Genomic DNA, 22,831 nt, shown 5'->3' on the forward strand with positions numbered 1-22,831 from the left:
CGCACCTTGCTGGCCAAATCAGGCCTGGTTCCCAGCCTTGCTGGAGCTCCTGATAGACCACCCCAGGAGTCTTCCTACTTGGAAGCACCTCCTGTGGCACCCCCTGGGGAGATGCTACCACCAGAACCCTGGATTTTTCAAGTTTCACGCCTGGAACTTATCCAGTTGCATCTCCACCAGAGAGGCCTTTCAGACATCGCTGTCAAGCGCATGTCCGCACCTCAAAGGGGGTCTACGATTGATGTGTATCAAGGAAAGTGGTCTACCTTCACTTCCTGGTGCAGGGAGAACGGAGTTAATCCGATCTCTCCCTCTATATACAGATTAGTTGATTTCCTTATTGAATTATTCACGGAAAGACAACTATCTGTCACGGCTATAAAAGGGTACAAGTCCGCCATCGCTTCTACCCTCCGTGTTTTAAGCACCTGGGATCTTCGTTGGGAGGACCAAATAACCCCTCTTTTCAGAGGAATGTTATTAGAGCGTCCTAGACCGGTACACAACACCCCTAAATGGGACCTTTCTGTTGTCCTTAAGGTGCTCATGAGGCATCCTTTTGAACCCATGTCTATTTCATCCATGAAATATCTGACACTCAAAACGGTCTTTCTAGTAGCCTTGGCTACCACCCAACGGAGATCAGAGCTCCATGCACTTTCTTTTAAGAAGCTGGCTTTTAGACAGGGAGGGGAGGTTATCCTGGCTTTCATACCAGGATTTCTGGCGAAGAACCAGGGACCGGCCGCCTCTCGGCCCCCGGTTACTATTCCCTTTCTGTCAGGAACGATCTCTTATGATTTTCCTGACAGAACTTAATGTCCCGTCAGGGCCCTAAAGTTCTACATAAATAGGACAAAACCTCCCGGTATCCGCCAGGGGAGAGAGCGTTTGTTTTTGTCCTATAAGGAGGGAAATAAACGAGAGATAGCGGCCGCCACTATTTCAAGGTGGATTGTGGAGACTATTCGTCTTTCCTACAACACCTTGAAGACTTCCTCTGATCTTCGTGCGCTAGCTAACATCTCAGCGCACGAAGTTAGAGCACTAGCCACCTCTTGGGCTAACTACCGAGGAGTTGCTCTTCACGAAGTCGTTTCCGCTGCATGTTGGAGTAATCACTCCACATTCTCTCGTTTCTACCTACGAGACGTTTCTTCCCTCGTAGATGGCATGCACACAATCGGCCCGATTGTGTCTGCGGGGCATGTTGTTTGATTCTGGCTAGATCAAAAAAAAAAGGGGGGGGGAAGCCCGATTGAAGAGTCAAACGCGAATCTTGCGCCATTTTTGATATGCCCTATCTTCAACAATCCAGGCAACCCCTAGTAGACTAGAAAGGACGCAATTTCTTATTGTTGTTTAGCAATAACTCATTCTACACCCTTGAACATGCCTCACTTGCTCTGAGCTCTGTTGCCGGAAAGAAGATGGTTTTATTACGCAATTCTAGCGCTTTCCGGAGAATGGGTCTATTACTCTCTATAATATGATTGTAATACTGAGATCAAAATACCGGTCCTCTGGTTCTCCCCATTTCTTTCCCCTGGCGGTCCTCCTTAGCTAATATGCCGGTGGTGCCTCCTGGATGGAACAACAGCTCAGCCTTAGGTAAGTCCTCGTTTCCCACCTCCAATAGGTTGCTGGGATTCGATGCAAAAGTGTTCCATAGGTAAGTTTGAATGACACAAAATGCCCATTTCCTTACAAGAAATGGCCATTTTGTTAGTTCATACTTACCTACGGAACACGGCCCTCCCGCCGTCCCCACAAACGGGACATACTCTTTATTAACGCTCAAGAGTAAAGACTAAATATGGCGGCATGAGATCGGCGCGATCTCGCGGGATCGGTCAGGGCGCCGCCTGGCGGCCGAGCTGTTAACTCAGTTCTCCCTTTAGAAAATTAAAGGGATACTCTTGTGTTTGAGCCCAAATGGAGTAACATACAAAAGTGTTCCATAGGTAAGTATGAACTAACAAAATGGCCATTTCTTGTAAGGAAATGGGCATTTTGGTTATAAAGTTGACTAAATTTTAGGGTTATTGAAGAGTGTACATGTCACATGGAAATTGGTTGACATCTGTTCAATAGTTTAGGAGTAATAGGACTTCGTTGGATTTTCAAGTTGGCGGCCTGGCAGCCATATTTGTCATTGGATTTGATTAATAATAACGTGAAGTTTGGTTGCAATCCGATCATTAGTTAGTCAATGGATTTGACTGAAAATCAGGGACGTTGTAGAGAGTACAGTAGAACCTCTCTATTAAGGACACCCTCGGGAATGACAAGTACTGTCCTCAATAGAGAGGTGTCCTGATTAGAGAGATTAAATTGAATGGAAACAACCAATTTGGGACCAAACCTAGTGTCCTTATTTGAGAGGTTGTCCTTAATAGAGAGGTGTCCGCTAAGGGAGGTTCCACTGTACATAGATATACAATCACATGAAATTTGGTTTCAATCGGACTTTGTTTAATTTTCAAGATGGCCGCCTGGCGGCCATATTTGAAGTCCAAGACAAATTTTTGGGGGTAGAATAGAGGGTCCCTAGATACATGTCCTCACAAGTTTAGAACCTTCTTGCTCCAATAGAAACGAAATGTGCCACCAATCGGTGATTTAGTGAACTTTGAAAAGTAGGTCAAATCAAAAATCCGGGTGATATGTCATTTAACCTTATTAGATACACACACCATTAAAATTTTGTCACTCTACGTACAACCATTAGCTTCAAAAAGACAAAAACCAATTTCCAAGATGGCCACCTGGAGGCCAGAAAGAAAGTCATATCGCGAAAAAGAAAAACATATCTGGGCATATTGCCGAAAGCTACCATCACACTAAGTTTTAGCCGTCTAGCCCTAGCGGTTAAGAAACGTGCCACAGGATACAACGACGACGGACGACGGACACCGCAGTATTATATAGACTCCCCTACGGTGACCCAAAAACACGCCCAAGTGGTATTGAAATACTGTGCATAACAAAGAATACGATCAATGGCCTCTACTTACACAGTGGATTAGTGGATTAGTATCGATATTGTCAATTTATTGCTTTGTTTAATTAATGATGTCATCAGTTCTAATCTAAGTCACCTGACGACCAAAATGTCTAAATGTGAGCTATCAAGTTTGCACATGGATTTATATTTTGCCTATTTCAGGGATAGTCATGACGAAAGAATAATGAAGTCTGACATTCTTTTAAACATCTCTATGAATTTGCTGGAACTGTTGATCAAGGAAACAAGTGTAGGCTGTAGATGGTATCAGGAGAGGATTATGGTAGCTGATGCAGCCGGAGTTCTTGCTGCAAGTATGAAATATTGCAGTCACCTCAGGAAGTTGTTGTCAGTGCAAGATCAAGAGTTTTCTTTGAGGTTTCGAAGCACCCTGATAGTTGCCCGAGATAGGATCGTGAATTGGCTGTCTTTGGTGTTACCAAGGAGGATCAAAATGCACAACATGTCTTTTTTTGATGATCATTTGGAACCACAGGTAAAATTGTCCTAAGATGCAGAGTCTAATCGTTTGCTTCCCAAAACAATTCAGTAGAGAAATTTAAACAGGAAATTTATTTTTTATTCCATCTTGTTTTGTACGGCAAACCTGGATTGACATGTAACTCCAATATAGGTTTTGAACAAACAACACTAATCACTCCTTCTAGCTGCCTAACAGAATAACACAACAGTTTCCTCTAAATTTATGTACTGATTTAGCTTAAAGGCCATATATCAAGGTTTTTTGCCATTTTCTGCTGTAAGACGATTTCAAAAGTGTACCTAACACTTTATACAATACAGAAAACCAAATGCAATTAGCTCCATCCATTTTGAAGATATAGCCAATTATGTGTTTGACAACTTGATTACCTAATCAGGCTAGCAACTGGCTTGTTAGAGCCAGGCGGCGGGTTCAGCAAAAGTTGTGATGTAGATTAGGTTATGTGTACATGTCATGCAATCATAAAAGCAGGAGGGCCTTAATTAATTATGCACACCTGGAAGTAATGTGTTTCATTCACTATGGTGTATTGTGTGGCTCCGAATTGTGTCAAGGATAGCACAAAGAACAATCGAATGACGATGGGACCCATTTTCATTAATTTCCAAAGCCAGTTGAACGAGAGAGGAGGAAGCTGTGGATTCGGAAGTGCAAACGTTTGGAGTGTTGGAAGCCTGGGCCTTCGGCCAAACTTTGCAGTGATCACTTTATCGATACGGATTATCACATGAAGCCGGATATCTGCATCCAACTGAATATTAAATGCCACTTGTTAAAAACAGCTGTTCCAACCATGTCAATTGCATTCAATGCCCGAGGCTGCTGAGGTCGGTTGTTATACATAATGTGTAGGCCCTATTGGGGCCTGTGATACCGCATAGTGTCTTCTTGTGTTCCAGCCATAGCAAGGTGACAGCGACACAGGTCAGTGTCAGTGACAGCCACTGTCAATGACAGATCATTGTCATCTGACAACTAGGCCTATCTAACGTTGCACGGCATTATATCGTCACGTCAAGATGATTGTGCATAATACCGTCACTTTTCAATAGTAGTTCAGCGTCATGACATAACTGGCGATACAACACTGACGAGGCGAAACAATATTGTGCAACATTAGTCTGTTCAAAAATCATACATGTTATGCATCTGCAACCGTCTATCAATGTCTTCTTTGCTATATCGGCAGGTCTGCCATGCAAATTGATTAACCACAAATTCTAATCACTTTCAACCGAATGATCACTCTCATTATGATCTAGTGATATTAATGGCTCGAACATGTACGGCTCAACGTTTAAATATCCTTCTGTATCGACCAAAACATCCTCAAATTCACTGCTCTCACTCTCTGAACTGTATGCGGAAGCCATCTTGCTTTGTTCTGACTGACCTGATCTACGTCATCAAAAAATCCCTAGCGGCCACATGTGGAACTAATCTAAAGTTGTGTGTGGTGGGAAATTCAAATAGTTTAAAATTGAAAATTGAAATAACTAAATAATGACTTTATTATTAGAATTTTTTGGATGTCTGGGATCTTGTTTTTTTAACCCTCAACATATTTCATGAGTATCAAGCATGTTTTCAAACCTTGATATATGGCCTTTAACAAAGATATGACGATGTTTAGAAATGACATATCTTGTTGACAGGCTTAATTGCATCATATATATGACAATATCGGATTGTAGAAACAGTTCCAACCAAATTGCCAGGCTTCCAGTTTTAAGCTTTCTGGTGTAAATTACTTATGCACAGGCATATTATTTTTGCAATTTCTATCTTCTGAGGTTTTCTTAATGCACTATTGAATTTACTACATTTTAGCTTTAGTTGTACCTTAAGTGTATATATTTCCTTTTTAATCGATTTCTATTCCAGATATTCAGTAGACTTCTTTATATTCGATTCGGGTTTGATGACGCTGATCAGTTCTGGTCCCAAGGCCTAATGGAAGCTCTTTTGCGCCGGATAAATGAGGTGAGCACACTTCAAGGGAACCCTGCAAATCTAAACATTTGGATTTTATGGATGCAATATCTTCTGATCAGTGTTTATTATATTTGAGGACCATATGATAGTATTAGTAAGGCCTAAAGGATACACTATTGTGCAAAGCAACATCGCTATACAAGCTGATCACCTGATCGGTTTTGCAATCCTCTACGACTACAGTGTGGGATGAATGAGAGTAAATTTTTTCTACTATTTTGGCCACAAATTATGCTTATTGATTGACTTAAAGGGACAATATAGGCAGCAGCTAGGTAGGCAAGATAAAGTTACACAAAGTCGCCAATAGGGGTCTCACATCTCACAGTACGTTGAAGTGGTTCATGCTTGTACGAGAAATATGTTTAGTGCCGAATCTGACATGACCCAGGGCCCTTACTCTATATATTAGTTACATGAAGATGGCCAAATTAGACCCTCTGCTCCTGCTTGTGTTCACCTTTCATCATTCCAGTGAGTAAATTGATAAATGCATGAACGGACTCTGTTTTTGCCATGACAGAGGAACCTGTCTGAAATAATTGTACACTTTTTCTCTTCCAGGTTAGCCAAGAAGAGCGAATTGAAATCTTCTGTGGTGCTGAGGACTTCAGCAAGTATCACAAGGATATAGAGTCATGTTTCAGTGAAGAGGCATTTAAAGTCTTGGTATGTTACCCCTGCTTATGCAAATTGAGTGGTACTGAATGTGTCTCTGAGTCCTACAGGTTACTGCAAAGCACTTTTTGTTAGTGACTCAGATAGTCTGGTCCAGACTACGATTTTAGAATGAAGGAACCGCATACGACAAGCTGTTTGTCCATTAATTGAAGAAACATGGTTTTTATCATCAAAATTGATCTGATTTTCTTTTTTTAAACTCGTTTTTTCTCTCCAAAATACTTGGTTCTTCACAATAACTTTGCTTTGAGTAATAGAAATTCGATGGTAGTTGGTGAAAGCTGGACTCAGATTTTGGACGCTGGGTTTTGCATCATTGCGTTGCACTGCCTGGATTCCACCAACCTGGCATCCAGTTCAAGATGAATAGTTTATATGGTTTGGTAACCTCATCACGTGACCAAACTTCCACTGAAACAGAATCGACCAAGGTTTATAGCATTGACCACAATAACTTGCACAGTAACATGAGGCGACTGTTCCTCAGAGTGAGTGATTGAAAAAAATGCTGTTCAAATAAAATTGAACTTCCTCAAATACCGTGTGATGTACTGACATCAAAGGGTCACGTGTGGCCTGACGGGACCTCATCGAATTGACAGAACGGACTTGACTGGAATGGCTGGGACGTCATACTTTCGGGGCCGTTTATGATTGCACTTCTCTGAATGTCACTTACTGATGATAAATCTGTACATGTCTATTTGTTGATAATGAACTTGGCAATATACACATTCTTGCTGGTGTAGTGCTTTATTGGGGTTGGTGGTTCGATTTTTTTGAATTTTTTCATCCTGTAAATATTGGGTGCCCAACCCGTTCATCAAGGTGACCCATTCAGGGTAACTGCACTGAGAATTTGTGACCCGCTCTACCAAAACTAGGCGCTTGTCGCATCTGAACTTGACAGGTTGATACGGACTTGTTGTTCATTTCCCTATTGTAGACCTTTGGTGATAGGTCTACAATAGGGAAATGAACAACAAGTCCGTATCAACCTGTCAAGTTCAGATGCGACAAGTGCCTAGTTTTGGTAGAGCGAGTCACATTTGAGATTTACTCAAGGCTGTTTTCTTTACCTACAGCCTTACCACCTACCAATGTCATAACACTAGGTTGAACATTTGCATGGCCCAGCTGGTAATCGATTTCAACCTGTATTCTGTTGTTTTTTATGGCACCTAAAGCCCCAAACCACTCCATTCCAGTCCGGTCCGTCAATTTGATAAGGCCCACTGTGGTTCATATCAGTGGAGGCGAGATTGATTAAATGCAGGTGATGCAAACTAATGATGCAAACCCAGAGTCCAGCATCCAGAGGCCAAAATCTGAGGCCAGCTTTTACCAACTACCAATAGAAATGGTAGCTGTGGCAACGTAGTTATGCTTCTTCACTGGAGTCATTATCAGACAGTAAATTTATTATTATTATTTTCAGAATGATGTGAATATTTTCAACATCAGACATGACCCATCGTCAGCATCGCACAACAAATACCAATATGTTGTGTCCAAGAAATTCAAGGCTGCCTGGAAGAAATCTGTTGGAGAATCCAAAGACCGAATAAAAATTCTTCTACATCTGTTGACATGGTACTCTTCTGCTGGATACTTGGAGATCCATTACAATGGTATGCATATCTATTATCATTTTCTTTGGAAGTTCTCAATGTAAGTATCGAATGCCTGATTTACCATGAACATGTTTCAAATTTCGAAGTGTATCTATCAATTCCAAAGTCGATGAACATTTCCTCCTGTTATAAGGTCATTGGTCCATGTTATCAAGGCAAGAATAAAACATCTGGAAGTATTTCCTATGCAATGCGATTTTAAATTGATTTGGGAAACTTGTTTTGGGCCCATATTAGCATATTCCAGGTTAAACAAGTAATCCTCCAAAAATTACACAGTTGTGGTACCCTATGCTGAATGTGGCACTGGCAGGTTTTGCGTAGGATTATTATGATATTCCTTCGTGTAATGATGGTGAAATAGCAAATTAGTTACAAATAATAATGTGTGATCTCTCCCTGGTTATGAAGAATATTTGTAGCAGATACGTATTAAAACGACCGGGATTATCTACCTGACTTTTTTTAGTTCGGGTCATGTAAAGAAACACAGAAAATAGAGTTGTCTCTCACCATTGGAGTTGCGTTCACGGAATATTGTTAGGTTAATTTTGTAAACCTGCCGAGTGTTACTTTTGGAAGAATTGTGAAAAGTGACAATGTTTTTGTCAAGAAATATACATTTAATTTATGGCGGTTAAAAGATATTGCGGACAGAAACTGATCACTGGCCCTCGGTCAATGACTATATTTTCAAAATGAGTGTGCTAACGTTAATTAATCTAAATAACAGAGTTTTCTAATATATTTCTATTATACAAGATACACGAAATATACCGTGAATGCAACCAAAATCCTGATATTCAGGTCATGGGCGCAATTCTGCTTTCTAAGAGCTACTGAAACCCGAAGTTGGGAAATAACAACTTCAATTTTCAACAGGAAATGTTTATTTCTCTGCAAGATTTTACAAAGCTCCTTCACGGAGAGAAAAAGTATCAGTTTGCCAGAAGAAAATGTGTGCTAAACTGAAGAGAAGTGAAAGGCTATATGCATTTCTTATTTGTATTCGGTATGCTACCCCTCAAACACTGTGATGGGAGGACCACATTTCTATTGTGTCGCAAAGGTAAACATGTGTTTTGATACTTTCTTTGAAGGCAAGGCAGTCTCTGTCCTGGACGAAGAATGTAAACCAAAGATTGCCCTTGCAGCATCTTTACTTGCTGATTTGTATGACCGACTGAAGTCACATGACATCAATGTGGATGACTTTGGTATGATACTGGAGCACAAGGAGTCCTTCATATCCCTGTGTAGTGTCTTGGTGATGGGGAGAAGTCGTCCAGAGGAACGGACCACCTTGGACGAGGCCAAAAAAAAGGCTGAGAGGAATGACCTGATTGCCTTTGTGAACATGCGAAAGTATGAGTTGGATTACTATCAGGAAATATGTCAGAAGTTGCAGGGTTTCATTGATGCATGCAACTCTATCACCTGTGGTAAGTTAGATATGTTTCTTTACATCTTATCAAAAGTATATAAGCAAGCATAATAATTTGTATACGTCCGTCTTGATAATAATAATAATAAAGCGCAATTCCGTGACACTATAGTTCTCGCTCAAAGCGCTTTGGGATATCATATTATTACCCCGGTCTCCACAGAAATCAATCAGGGGTTTCAAGGAGCAACCAGAAGGTGCTCACTTGAACTTGACCAGTAGGGGAACTAAGCAGTGACTCGGCCGGGAGTCGAACCCACGACCTCCTGATCATGAGGCCGACTCTCTTCCACTGCGCTACTGCTACCGCTGCCCCATATCGGCCTGTTGTGCATCGTGCCACATGTGTTAGAGAGTTCACTTTCATTTTGTTTTGGTAGTGAGAACAGGGGACTGGTGAGGTTGAGTTCGATATGTGGCGTGTTCTCGCTCACGGTTTGGCCACTACGGGGCAATTTGTGAAAACACAAAAAATGCGGTAACACCACCAATTTTTGTTGCAGCTTGCTGAAATTATTTCGCCAGATACCTTTTGGGAGGTGACATAATATATGATACGGGTTTTGACCTTGGCCTATATTAAAGGTCACAGAGGTCAAAGTTTGTGTCAAATTACGAAATGTTCACATTTCGTGACCACTAAAGCCATGGATTCCAATCTCTTTTCATGTTTACCCCTGGGCGACAGTAGCTCATAGATCACCTTTCGACCTTATGTTGTTCCTCGTTTGGCCACTAGGGGGCGTTAAGCAAAAGCATAAAAGTGTAATTACTCGTCGATGGGTGGTCGGTTTGGTTTCATACTACTGGAGTACTGGGATGTGGGAGATGGGTAGATGCTTAGTGATCTCCGGTGTATTCTTAGTCACGGTTCGGTCACTCGGGGACAATGTGAAAACACAAAAAGTGCAATGACTCTGCCAATTTTGGTCACAGCTTGCTGACATTTTTATGGCAGATACCTCTTGAGAGGGGACATAATATGTTGTATAGGTTTTGACCTTAGCCTACATGTGCTTATCAAGGTCACAGAGGTCAACGTTTGTATCAAAATAACCACTGAAGCTATTGACCCCAATCTCTGTACATATGTACCTCTTGGTGACTGTAACTCATAGACCAAGTTTGGACCATATATCATTCCTGCTTGGGCCACCAGGGGCGATATGCTTGATATTGGACGCAGCTTGCTGAAATTTTATGACAGGTACTTCTTATGAGGGGACATAATGTATCATACACATTTTAACCTTGAACTATTTTCAACGTCACAGAGGTCAAAGTTCATATCAAATTATGAAGCTATTGATCCCAATCTCTGTTCATATATACCCCTAGGCCACAGTTACTCATAGACCAACATTTGACCTTATATCGTTCCTCGTTTGGCCACTAGGGGGTGTTATGCAAACACATAATAAGTGTGATTGTGTTTGGGATTGTGATTGTGTTTCGCACAAGTGTGCGACTTGGATGTGGGGCCTGGATAGATGCCTAGGGATTTTCGGCTTAATTCGATATCTGGTATGGCCGCCATTCCGGATTGTAACTGCTGAACGAGTCACCAGATGGGCTTGAATTTTCTGTGAAATGATGGGGTGGGTCGCCTATTGATTTTAGGCCTGATCCAATATCAAATATGGCAGCCAGGCGGTAATATTGGACTTCACATTCTTGACTGTAACTGCAGAACAAGTTGTGCCGATGGGCTTCGTCTTTCTGTATTGTGGTGGAGTAGGGCGGGAGAGGTGCCTTATCTGGTATCCAATGTTGCTTCCAGGTAACCATTAACCTATGTCATGATGAAGTGGGATGGGAGAGGTGTCCTATAGATGATATCCAGTATGGCTGCCAGGCGGCCATCTTGGATTTCGCATTCTGGACTGTAACTGCAGAACGAGTCACCCAATGAACTTGAACTTTCTTTAGCATGGTTGGCTGGGTTTGGACAGGTGCCCTATTGATTTTTGGCCCAAACTGGTATCCAATATGGCTTTCAGGTGACCATCCTAGCCCATGCATTCCAGGCTGTAATTGCTGAATGAGTCAACCAAATAGCTTTCAATTCTCTATGGTATGATGGGGTGGGTTGGGAGAGGTGCCTTATTTTTGGTCCGATCTCAAATCCAAGATGGCCACCTTGCTGCCATTGCGGTGGTCCTCTGCTGTAGAAATAAACCACAAATTCATATCAATGCAGTGCACCATGTATAATGAACCAGCCGAATCTGAAGTGATAGAAATGCTATACAACTAGACCCAGCAACCGTAAAGTACCGATCGATTTGCCCTGCTTGTGGTCGGTTTGGAGTGCGGTGACGGGTATTCGTGCCTCTTTGTGTTACACTAGTTTGGTGCTATAAGCTAGTTGACATATTACTTCTTATGAATCAAGGAACAAAATATTTATAAGTATGCTTGTAGCTACTTTTTCCAGACAGGAAATACGATTTTTATTTGCTAAACAACTTTAATTGAAACTGAGTCATCCATTTTACGTCATTGTCCATCTGAAAAAAGGATAATTGGGTGGAAAGTGCTGCAATGTAATAGATATGTTTGCTTGTGCCTTGTACTGTATATATTCTTTCCTGTTTGTAGTGGAAGTGGGGCCTCTCGGGATGACTATTCAACGTGACTTAGGAAATGTGACAATCCGGGAGTTGGTGGCACCGATACCTCATCAGCATGATTACGAAGGTGGACCTCCTTTGCCTGAAATAGTTGTCTTTCCTGTCCTGCCAGCAGTGATAAAAGCTTTGGATGAAATCAAAGTGTTGAAGTCAAGCAACATCTTGAAAGGGATCTGGAACAGAATTGGAGAATTGAAAACAAAGGAAGTGGCTTCTGGTGATACTGAAAGCCTTGATCTTGAAGAAGCAATTGAGGAAATCTGGACCCCAGCAAGGAAGGAATGGCATCGAGTCACTCAGAGCCTAAAGGCTGGCAATGCCACCTTGCAAGACATTGATAAATACTTTGGCTTCTTTGAAGGAAATGTTTCCAGGATTGAGAAGGAATTGTTGGCTATGAAAACATTTGATGACAGTGGGTTGGATGTTCCTGCGGTGCTTGAAAAAATTGAACTTTACTACAAACTAGAATGCTTTGCTTCCGGAGCCAGAGCAATTCTGGAAGTGAAAGATGAATTTGGATTGACAGGGGACTTTGAGACTATTGAGATGCTTGCAAATGTGGTGAGTAAATGAATGACTTCTTATTCTTGGTTCCATCGTACTGTTTAGTCAAATAGTCAGTGATCGAGCATTTGCATCATATTCCTACCTGGGCAGAAGTACATGTACATGTATGTTGTAGGATCGTCTTGACCGCGGGGTTGCAAAAATAGGGGGTACTGTGAAAAAAGTGAATAACTGAGGAAATAGATATGTCTTGAGACTTTTACCATTTCTTTTGTAATTGTTACATGTGTAGAGATATTTGAGGCAAGTTGGACGACTTTCAATCCATCTGTGTGAATGAATTGGCCTGTTTTTTGCTAAAAGGGGGTCTCCGACAATTAGCGGGTTATTTTCAGGGCGGGGGAAATTATCGATTTTCAGAATTTCACAACTTAAAGATGAACAGAGCGATTTTGAAATACTAAATTGCAAATTAAAGAGTAAATCAGTATCTATCTATCTGCAAAGTAAAAGTACATTGGATAACAAATCCAGAAAAAAGGCCATTTTTCAGATTTATGCTGTGGCGTCAAATTAAATATGGGTACAAACTGCCTTTTCGCCAGACATCTGGCATTTAGAGGAAGAGCTTAGAAGAAGAGTGTTTCATAAGCTGAATCCAGCTGGCCCTTATTAAAGGTGACACTATAATAAAAACTACCTTTTTGCTCCTGCATCTTTGAATCAGCTTGCCTACCTGTTCGCTGGGTGAATTCTTACTTCTTCTTGATTCAAGGAAAGAAACAAGAACCAATCCCTGAACCGCATGGACAAGTCGATCCTCCAAACAGGACAGTTGCTTGAAAAAATTACCCTTGAGCAGATCGGATGTCTCCATGTCATTGGTGAATGCAACGAGCTGATCAAATGGCTCAAAGAAGAGATAGGAGGTGATCATTATTTTCTAAGTGACTGTCTGTTTTTGTCTCCATAAAACTTTATTGCTTCTCTCCTCCACCTGGGAGTTTAGATGGTTACCGCAAGTATTGTCCATCAATCAATCAATCAATTAATCAATCATCTGATAAGGTCGAAAGCCTTTGGCCTGCGGCCTGTGGTCCATTATCGGCTACTCTACACCTATGTAGGATATTTTACTTGCCCTGGCATAGACACTCAGGTACAAGGGACCACGGCTCTGAATCTCATCCGACAGACCCTCATAATATTCATTTGTGGCGTTGTTGTATTGTGAAGAGCCAGGAATTTTAGTACCTCGAAAGCTATGCTGGTTCATCCAGACATACAATCCTGAGTTCTTCCCGAGATCAAACCCGGGCCCTATTGCATGGTAGCCAGCAGTGTTAACCACTAGGCTCAGAAGCTCCTTAAGCCTAGGAAATCTTTTTCAACATGTTTCGATGGATATGATATCAACAATGGTGTGGTAGCCTGTTGGTTAGACAAGACGTTTTGGTCGAAACAATATCGCATTGGTGTAACTGGATTGATGTGTGTTGACTTTTTTTCAGAAACCAAGCACCTGAAGGTTTTTGTTGACCTGGCTAGCATCAGTGCAGGGGAGGGAGATTACAACATGGATCGTGTCCACATGCTCCATTCAGTCATCACTGGCTATGCGCCTCTGATCTCTGACTTGCCTCAAAATGCGAATGCCGAGACATTCCTAAATCACTGTGAGATGGTTTGGGGAGCTTTAAAATCTGATCCGACGTTGCCAATGAAGTTGGTAAGAACATTGAGCAAATGCTCTTATTTTCCATGACCAACTTTGAAATAGTTTACATTAATTTATACCAAAACCTATTGTCTTTGGTCTGTTTGCTTACAAAGAATTTTTAGCTCAGCTGACAAGCTGAGCTATTCATATGAGTAAATGGTAGAATGAATGTCCGTCTGTCTGTCTGTCTGTCTGTCTGTCTGTCCGTTAAACAGGCACGTTTCAAAACTATGGCGGATAGGCGATATATTTTCCCTCTGAGGCGTTGAGACCCTTCAGGACTCCTGAATAGACCAAACGTGGGTCCGGCAGGATGAGCGGTTTGGCCACAAGGTGGCACCAAGCGAAATTTTCCAAAAAACTTTCCAGCAGCTGATTTCTCCTAATTCTTTAAGTTGGGGATCATGAATCAAATCTAATCTTATAGAGCAAAGCTTTCTCTTTCATTACCAATAGGCGTGGTTCATGAATTTCTCACCAGGTGGTGTTACTGGCGCAATTTAGTGAGCACCCCCTAAGAAGAGCATTTTAAATTTCGCGCGAGTTATCCCACGTGCAGCGAACGTCTCGGAGTCTGCGCAGTTCAGACGTAAGGAGACCATGCTATGGAATAGATCGCGTTCTGTCAATTCGGAGGTAAGTTCTCATTAAATGCACAATTTCATAGGCGATAATATTTGGCTGCTTGTGTTATTGCATGTTGATGACATTAGGGAAGGCTTGGATTGTTTAATTGGATGTGATTAATTTGAAATAGTTCGTCGACGATCGTTGAAAAACATCTGCGAAATGCAGCTTGAGCTTGGTCTGAGAAACGATGTCAAAGTCCGGCTTTAAATCATGGATTACTCAACAAATAACTCTTGTCACATAGCAGAACTAATGTGAATAAACAAGACAATAATAAACATCGTTCTGATATCATCGGGTAAGGTTGCCAATGTACATAAACAGTGTAATTGAGGATCGACTCCGGCGATTTGAAATGTCAACAAACAATAAATGCGATAGCTGATACACACTGACACATGCACACTGTACATAGCACAATGCTTCAAACGGGGCCGATTCATCACTCTTATCACAATTCATTCTCAATGAACTTCCTTGATCATTCGGCCCTAGCGCCTTATCAGTTGTTGTTGGCCTTGTATTTGATATAAAACTTGGCTAGCTTAGCTATGTATCAAAATTAAAATGTTATCTCCTCATCATGTTTTGCAGGAATGATCTGCACTTCTGCAGCTGCATTTGAACATATTTGGTGACCACATCACAGATGACCAATAGAGAGGATCGAGCTATGACTTTGCACATCCCATCGACTTCGGTGTTCACCAGTGCAATCAATCATCAGAAGAGCCAGTCAATTTTAGTATTCAAGTATTTCATTCTGTAATACTTACCTCAAAATTGACTAAATAAAGAAAACCGCATGTGGCAGTTGGTTAAAAAAATCAAGTCTATCTGTTTAAAGTTTTTACTTGCTATCAACATTTCAATGGTGGCATTCTGCTAAGGTTTGTAAGAGTTTCACTTGACTAAAGCAGGGTGTACACTAGTAAAATATTAGCAACATTTTACCAACATTTTACCAACATTTTTACAACAATTTTGCAACAAGCCCTTCAAGGCCCTGTGTACACTAGCAACAAAATGCAACAAATTAGCAACATTTTTACAACATGTTGGTAAATTGTTGCAAACTTTTTAGTGGGAACAAAGGGAAATAGGTATTTTGGAGGGAAAATGGATGATTCCATGGAGAGAAGATGTGTTTTGAGTGCTTCTGCAGCAATTTTAGCTGTCATTGTTGAGAGACGGAAGAGGTGGCGAAATAACCAAAGAGAATATGGACCAGGCCCTGGATCAAAATGAGGGTGGATCATGGGGCATACCACTGCCTGTTAAAGGAGTTGCGGCTGACTGACAAGCCGTCATAAAAAAACTTCCTGCGAATGGATGAAACTTCTAGAAAAGGTTTCATCACCCTACGAAGCAAGACACTCGCTTGAGAGTTGCTATACCTGCTTCTTGTTCAAGTCACATGACCTCAGGTAGATCACATGACGCAAATCCTATTTCTGATTGGCTGAAGAGTTTGCAACATTTTTACAACATGCAACAAAGAATTGCATTGCATTTAATTTGCAACAATTTTACAACAATTTTACAACATGTTGTAAATGTAAGACGCGTTTTGCTCTGTACACACTATGCAACATTTTTGCAACATTTGTTGCAACTGGAAATGTTGTAAAAATGTTGCTGATATTTTACTAGTGTACACAGGCCTTTAGGCAATAATAGGGTTGGGTAGAGCATTTTGTTAATGTTACCCTTTTAGTTAGGGAAACTGGTGCCTTCTGCATTAGGTGGACCCTACTTGCTCATCTGTCAGACCGGCCTCACACGTCGGCATTAGAGTTTAAGGTCCAGTCTGCGAGATTTACCCATTTCTACCCAGCCAAAAGCAGGTGATTGGGCTAGTCTCTCCATGTGATTCAATTCGCATGGATTCTTGTGTCCTGTGCTGAAAGGCTCCCTCCACAAGGGCAGACTACATCCGGTGGCACTAAAGTATGGAAGAAAGACAGAAGACGACCAATTTGCGAAAAGGATCATCATCATCATCATCATGGCAACAGCTGAGGATGAATCATGTTGCTGTGTGTAGAATTGATGGTCCAATATAGGTTAGGTTATCTGTTTGCGCACACATTGCAAGGGTGGAGCTTGCTTGAAGTAGATTGCGCCAGTCTACCGTAATTCACTGTTACACATCCAGAAGCTAATATCCTTAGGCTTTGAGTCCTTAGTTTAGTAGAGTTTGACGAGTAATGTAATATATACGAACAACGCAGCAACAACTCAGCTGAGCGCCAGGCCCTTGGGCCTCTTGTTCTTTTTAGCGTAGCATCCAGGGTCTTATGGACTGGTTGAAGTTGGTCAAAGACTCTCGTGGTTCTGTAGAAGTTAGTTCCTTGGGGGAGGCGGATGATATCAATGCCAGAGGAATTTACAGAGTGGGAAATCTCAACAGAGGACACAAGGTTAGTGTTTGGTTTAATTTTGCTGAGCTGTACTGCGCAACATCTGATGGAAGGGGTGTAATCACACTCGAAGTCCAACGAAAATATCCTGTCAGGGGGCTGTTTTTCACTCCCCATGATTAAAAGAAACCGGTTCTTCAAATTTGTACAGTACATTTTGTTTTGTGGAGAATGGTGTAGTCCTCCAAATGAAACTCATGGGAGTGAAACAGTTCTCCAGCTGAATTCTTTGAAAGGCATTTGTAGTTTTCCAGCTATTTTGAAATGTGAAAGCCTGCATTGGATTAGACCTATATTTGGAAACAAGACCACCAACTGCGCGCCTGTTGCATCTGATATTGGTTTGACCCTGATTCGTCCACTTCATGTGTGTTGAAGCCAATGTAATGTGCAGTGACCCTCAGGAAGGATCCAGCAGCTAGCATACACTGATAAAAATACTTTAATAATGTGATGCCAGGGAGAAGTTAGTTGTGCTGTCAATTTTAGTAGGTGACGGTTTCATCGAAGTTTTCAATGTCCAAAATAGTGTTTGTCGTTATTCTTTTCCAGAAAGTAGAGGATGTGATTCAGCTGACTGTACCAAGTGAAAAGAAAGGAGAAGATGCCAAGAAGTACAGCTTTGAACAACTCAATGAACTACAGAGCAAATTAATGTTGGTGTCAACGTCGAAGCGAGATGGTGATGATGACATTTCGAAACATGCCGTTGACAGATTCACAGAGGTAGGTACATGGACATCCTCTGGGTTGTGTGTGTGGTGCCAACAGCTGCCCTTCAGGGATTATCACTCAAGGTTGTTAAATCATCCAAAATTAAATTGAATTGCCCTGCCCTATTGAGTATTGCATTGATTTATTTTCCAGGATTTTTCAGTGTTTTGATTTATGAATTTTTGTGTTGACTAAACTGAAAACAGATTCTCCAACATGTCTTAGACTGTTGCCAAGTTGCGAAAAGTTACTTTGCTCTGGAACTATTTCACATATTGTGATGCAGTGGAAGAAAAATTCATCACTCTGTTAGAAAGCTATCCAGCTGGCTATACCATGAAATTTCTGATCCTTAGTTATATGTGTTGCTGTAAAATTGTTCTTTGCTATGCATTTTGTGACTAAGTTTCTCAACATGTTTCTTGTTGCAGATATTTGAGGGCATTGCCACTCTTGCAAGAGCCTATGTGAAAACTTGCTTGGCAGGCAATGTACTGTTCCAAGATTGGGTGTCGACATTTTTCTGTGATCCCAGCAGAAAAGTGAATGTGCAAGTGAATATTCAACTAGAGGAAAGTATTTTGACGGACAGGAACAAGGGTGAGATTACTGAGCAGATTCATAACTTGGCAACTTTCATGGTGGATTGTCTGAATGAATGGCGGGGTCACCTATGCGAGCAACGCTCGATATTTCCACAGCTGAATCACTTCACAACAGCACAGATTGTCACATTGCGTGGTGAATTTGCCAAAGTCAGAAATAAGGAACAACTTGATGTGATGACCTATGACATGCTTCACAACATCAAACATGACTGCAGACATGAAGACCTCATCGCAGCTGTTGGTTTTGCTGAGAATATGATCCGGGAGCATGCAGCTCCAGTTAAAAAGTCTCCTGAGCCAGACGAGGATGCTGAAGACGTACCTGCAGACATCAGGGAAGTCCTGGAGAAGATAACTGATGGAGATGTCTCGAAAAAGCTAGCCCGTCTCGCTATCAAGGAATGTGGCTTGGATGTTGACAAGTGTGAGTACATTACACTTGATCTTCAATTTTGAACTAGACCATCCTACAGGCAGTTCTGTAGGAAACATGTTGTTTTTTTGGAAAACCTTTGTGTTTGGTTGAGTTTCTGGTACAAGAGGAATGCTATGTGTGAAATCCCTACCCCTACTCTAGAAATTTAAACTGATCTCCACTCCCCTTCTCAGATGCGTACGTATCTAAAGTATGGCCCTTAATGATAATCGTATGTGTTTTGGTTTTAATTTCAGGTCAGCTGTGGTGCTGGGAAAACCAAGATAAAGATGATGGTGTTGATAATGAGACTGACAAAGGTTCTCAGTCTTCAGATGATGAAGCCGATGACCTTCTCGGTGACCTTAACCTCCTCCAACCATCAGTGAGAGATGTTACCTTCAACTTACTTGGTGCGTTGGACAAATCTAAAAAGTAAGCACTTGATTGCACAAGAATTCAGCGCTCAGCATACCTAATCTAGACCCTTTTCTTGGACACTGGTCTTTCTTTTCATCTGACTTTAACTCAACATATCTTAGGTTGCAACTGAATCTGCTTAGAGTTCTTATGTCACGTGTGCATGGTTTGGAGAGTTTATCTGAAAAGGAAATGTCTCTGTTTTTGCCATTTTGAGAAAACTGCCTTTTCCAAGTTGCAAATATTGACATTTTGTGTCATTATAGTGTTTATATACTGCTGCTGGGAATACTCTGAAATTTGGAGGCCACATCAGTCGCCTTTGGGATGGTTAGCTCCAAAATGTTGGATGTTGCGGATATCATGATTTGCTCTGAAGCTCCATTTAGTACTCCGACACATGACTCGTGAAATGAAATTGTAGTGCTTAGAAGTCTTATGTAGCCCAGGACACAAACTCCTCATTAAAATGCAGTTTTTTATCTTTATCCTAGGTGGGGGCATTTCAATATTTGAAGAATGTATCATTACACAATGGCAGGAATCATTTTAACACGATTTTGTAATAATTTCAGGGGACTGTGTGATCAGTTGAGGGAACTTTGGGATGGATTCCTTACATCTGTCTCGACTAGTGTGAAGGACTATCTTAGTGTGGAACACCTTGGGATGATATTGGATGCACTATCAGACAGAGGTAAGCTGATATTCACATTTTAAAAGCTGGTTAGTGTAGATGATACTCGTTGTTTAACATTACAATTCTTCCATTTATTTCTTGATTTCTTTTGTACAAAATTCGATCTTCACCTTGCTCTTTCTGCGCGCCATTGAACCCCCGCGGACCAATTTCGCGTCAGCGGTATGTGACACTGAAGACAGTCACACCCTACTGGGATAACAATTTGCTCCTATCCATCCTCCCTTCCCTGTTAAACCCTTGACGGTAACCAAATCTATTAAACTTATATACATGTGTATGATTGGTAATGAAACATCCCAACTATAAAAACCCAAAATTCAAATTTTGCATATAATAAGAGTGAAAAATCCAAAATTAGTTAAAGCTCAAGTTAAACAAGTTTTGGATTTTGGCGTGCACTTATTTGAAAAACTATGCCAAATTATTATGCTGAATTTACTTAAATGATTTTTTTAAAATCCTGCTGAACCATGAATCTTTTAATGAAATAAGAGTCCATAACAAACTCCAGACTTGTACTGACTTGATAGTTGGTTCAGCTCGACTAATGCAGATCAACAGTCTACTTAGAATGTATCCTATGATGAATCACAATGCGATTTTGACACTTTGAACAATGCCAATTTTTGTCCGTCCGTCCATCTGAATGGAATATTTCTCAACTTGCACAATTATGCACAGATAACGAAACGGTTGAAACTCTGAATGCTGTCACATGCAAAAAAACTGCAAAGGTTGGTTAAACGATTTTAAGAAGGCAAGTAACCCAAATCACTTTTGCTACAAAAATAATTATTGACCCATTTGTTTAGTCTACCTCTAAGCAAATTGACTGCTGGCATTCAGAATTTTTGTTGTTTCATTTAGTCACTAATGTCTGAATAGCGATTGATAAGCACTATTGAAATATCTCAACAAGTATCCTAGTGTCCATTTCACGAAAGGATATCCACAAGTCTCTTAATTGTCACCGTCCTTGGGTAAGGCACTTCTCGATGATGGCTAGCATGGCTTGGGCACAATGCACAAACGTCTGCGACAACCATATGACTGGACTCCATACACCAATAAACAACTAGCATGGACTGGCCACAATGCACCAATTAACCGCTACCAGCATTTCAGCACTGCAGTGGGCACAACCTCACGATTGGCCTTATCATTGTCTTCTCGCCAACTTGGACTTTGACCACACGACGATGACCATCTCTGCCAGCGAAAACTTCTGTTACTCGTCCCACTGGCCAATCTCCTCTCACTGATCCAGGGTCTGCCACCAGTACAATGTCTCCTTCTTCTAGATCCTTCTTGACATCTCTCCACTTGGGACGCTGACGCAATAGAGGGAGCCACTCCTTTAACCACCGGGACCAAATTGCTTAAGCAGCTACTGAACTCTTCTCCATCGTCCCCATCTGCCCACCACACTGACCAATTAGAAAGTGGTTAGGCGTTATAGGGGAGTATCCTTGGAATCAGCTGACTGGTAGGATAATGGTCTGGAATTCAGTAGGGCTTCAGCTCCGGTGAACGCTGTGCTCAGCTCCTCATCCGTTATGTCTGCTTTCTGAAGTACAGCATAGATCGCTTTCTTTGCACTCTTCACCAAACGTTCATGGATTCGACCAAAGTGAAGTCCATGGGGTGGATTAAACCTCCACTTTATCCGGGTGTCTATAAACCGAAGACCAAAGACCGAAGACCGAAGATCGAAGATGGAAGACCCCCCAAAACTATAAAACGAAGATCCCCCCAACTATAAAAGGAAGACCCTGATGTCAACTATAAAACGAAGATCCCCCCAACTATAAAAGGAAGACCCTGATGTCAACTATAAAACGAAGATCCCCCCAACTATAAAAGGAAGACCCTAATGTCAACTATAAAACGAAGATCCCCCAACTATAAAAGGAAGACCCTAATGTCAACTATAAAACGAAGATCCCCCCAACTAGAAAAGGAAGACCCTAATGTCAACTATAAAACGAAGATCCCCCCAACTATAAAAGGAAGACCCTGATGTCAACTATAAAACGAAGATCCCCCCATCTATAAAAGGAAGACCCTAATGTCAACTATAAAACGAAGATCCCCCAACTATAAAAGGAAGACCCTGATGTCAACTATAAAACGAAGATCCCCCCAACTATAAAAGGAAGACCCTAATGTCAACTATAAAACGAAGATCCCCCAACTATAAAAGGAAGACCCTGATGTCAACTATAAAACGAAGATCCCCCCAACTATAAAAGGAAGACCCTAATGTCAACTATAAAACGAAGATCCCCAATCTATAAAAGGAAGACCCTAATGTCAACTATAAAACGAAGATCCCCCCAACTAGAAAAGGAAGACCCTAATGTCAACTATAAAACGAAGATCCCCCCATCTATAAAAGGAAGACCCTGGTGGTTTTAGACCCTCAAGTTCAGTTACTGCAGACTTGCACGTCATAACACGTGACTGAGCATCTGTATTTCAACAAGCAAGCTAGCCTGAGTGCGGCGTAGTGACATAGGAGATCAGATCATTCAGGTAAATTCCGGATTTTCCTAACACTGCATTTAGGAGTTGGCGACCGACCTGCCAGTCTCGACCCATGATGGTGGAGCCTAACCCCTGGGGACGAGATTCTAAATTACCAAGTCACCCAGAGCAGGGAAACATTGAAACTGTTGGGGGGGGGGGGGTAGCTATGGGTCGATGCGCTGCTCGGAGAAAACAAGTGTTCTGGCAATCTGGCAGGGGTTCCGAAGGTCTCCCAAGTCTTGAAAACTTTTTTTTTCTCT

General features: G+C 41.5%; 2 protein-coding genes across 2 annotated transcripts in view; both read left to right on the forward strand.

Annotated features, from left to right (window-relative positions):
- The window catches only part of LOC135492972 (uncharacterized), a 44,764-nt gene extending 41,246 nt beyond the window's left edge, over positions 1-3,518 (forward strand). The window contains exon 13 of the mRNA XM_064779720.1: positions 3,170-3,518. Within this exon, the coding sequence (XP_064635790.1) occupies positions 3,170-3,518 (349 nt within the window). The remainder of the gene's footprint in view (positions 1-3,169) is intronic.
- Positions 3,519-5,410: 1,892 nt separating this feature from the next.
- LOC135492161 (E3 ubiquitin-protein ligase rnf213-alpha-like) overlaps positions 5,411-22,831 on the forward strand; it is a 113,796-nt gene continuing 96,375 nt past the window's right edge. Inside the window, exons 1-12 of the mRNA XM_064778394.1 lie at positions 5,411-5,495; positions 6,072-6,176; positions 7,627-7,819; positions 8,923-9,264; positions 11,868-12,463; positions 13,185-13,338; positions 13,921-14,138; positions 17,042-17,182; positions 17,735-17,908; positions 18,328-18,928; positions 19,177-19,354; positions 19,915-20,036. Coding sequence (XP_064634464.1) covers positions 5,466-5,495; positions 6,072-6,176; positions 7,627-7,819; positions 8,923-9,264; positions 11,868-12,463; positions 13,185-13,338; positions 13,921-14,138; positions 17,042-17,182; positions 17,735-17,908; positions 18,328-18,928; positions 19,177-19,354; positions 19,915-20,036 — 2,854 coding nt within the window. The 5' untranslated portion in view covers positions 5,411-5,465. The remainder of the gene's footprint in view (positions 5,496-6,071; positions 6,177-7,626; positions 7,820-8,922; positions 9,265-11,867; positions 12,464-13,184; positions 13,339-13,920; positions 14,139-17,041; positions 17,183-17,734; positions 17,909-18,327; positions 18,929-19,176; positions 19,355-19,914; positions 20,037-22,831) is intronic.

This window comes from Lineus longissimus, chromosome 8 (genome assembly GCF_910592395.1).
Source record: "Lineus longissimus chromosome 8, tnLinLong1.2, whole genome shotgun sequence".
Classification (NCBI taxonomy): domain Eukaryota; kingdom Metazoa; phylum Nemertea; class Pilidiophora; order Heteronemertea; family Lineidae; genus Lineus; species Lineus longissimus.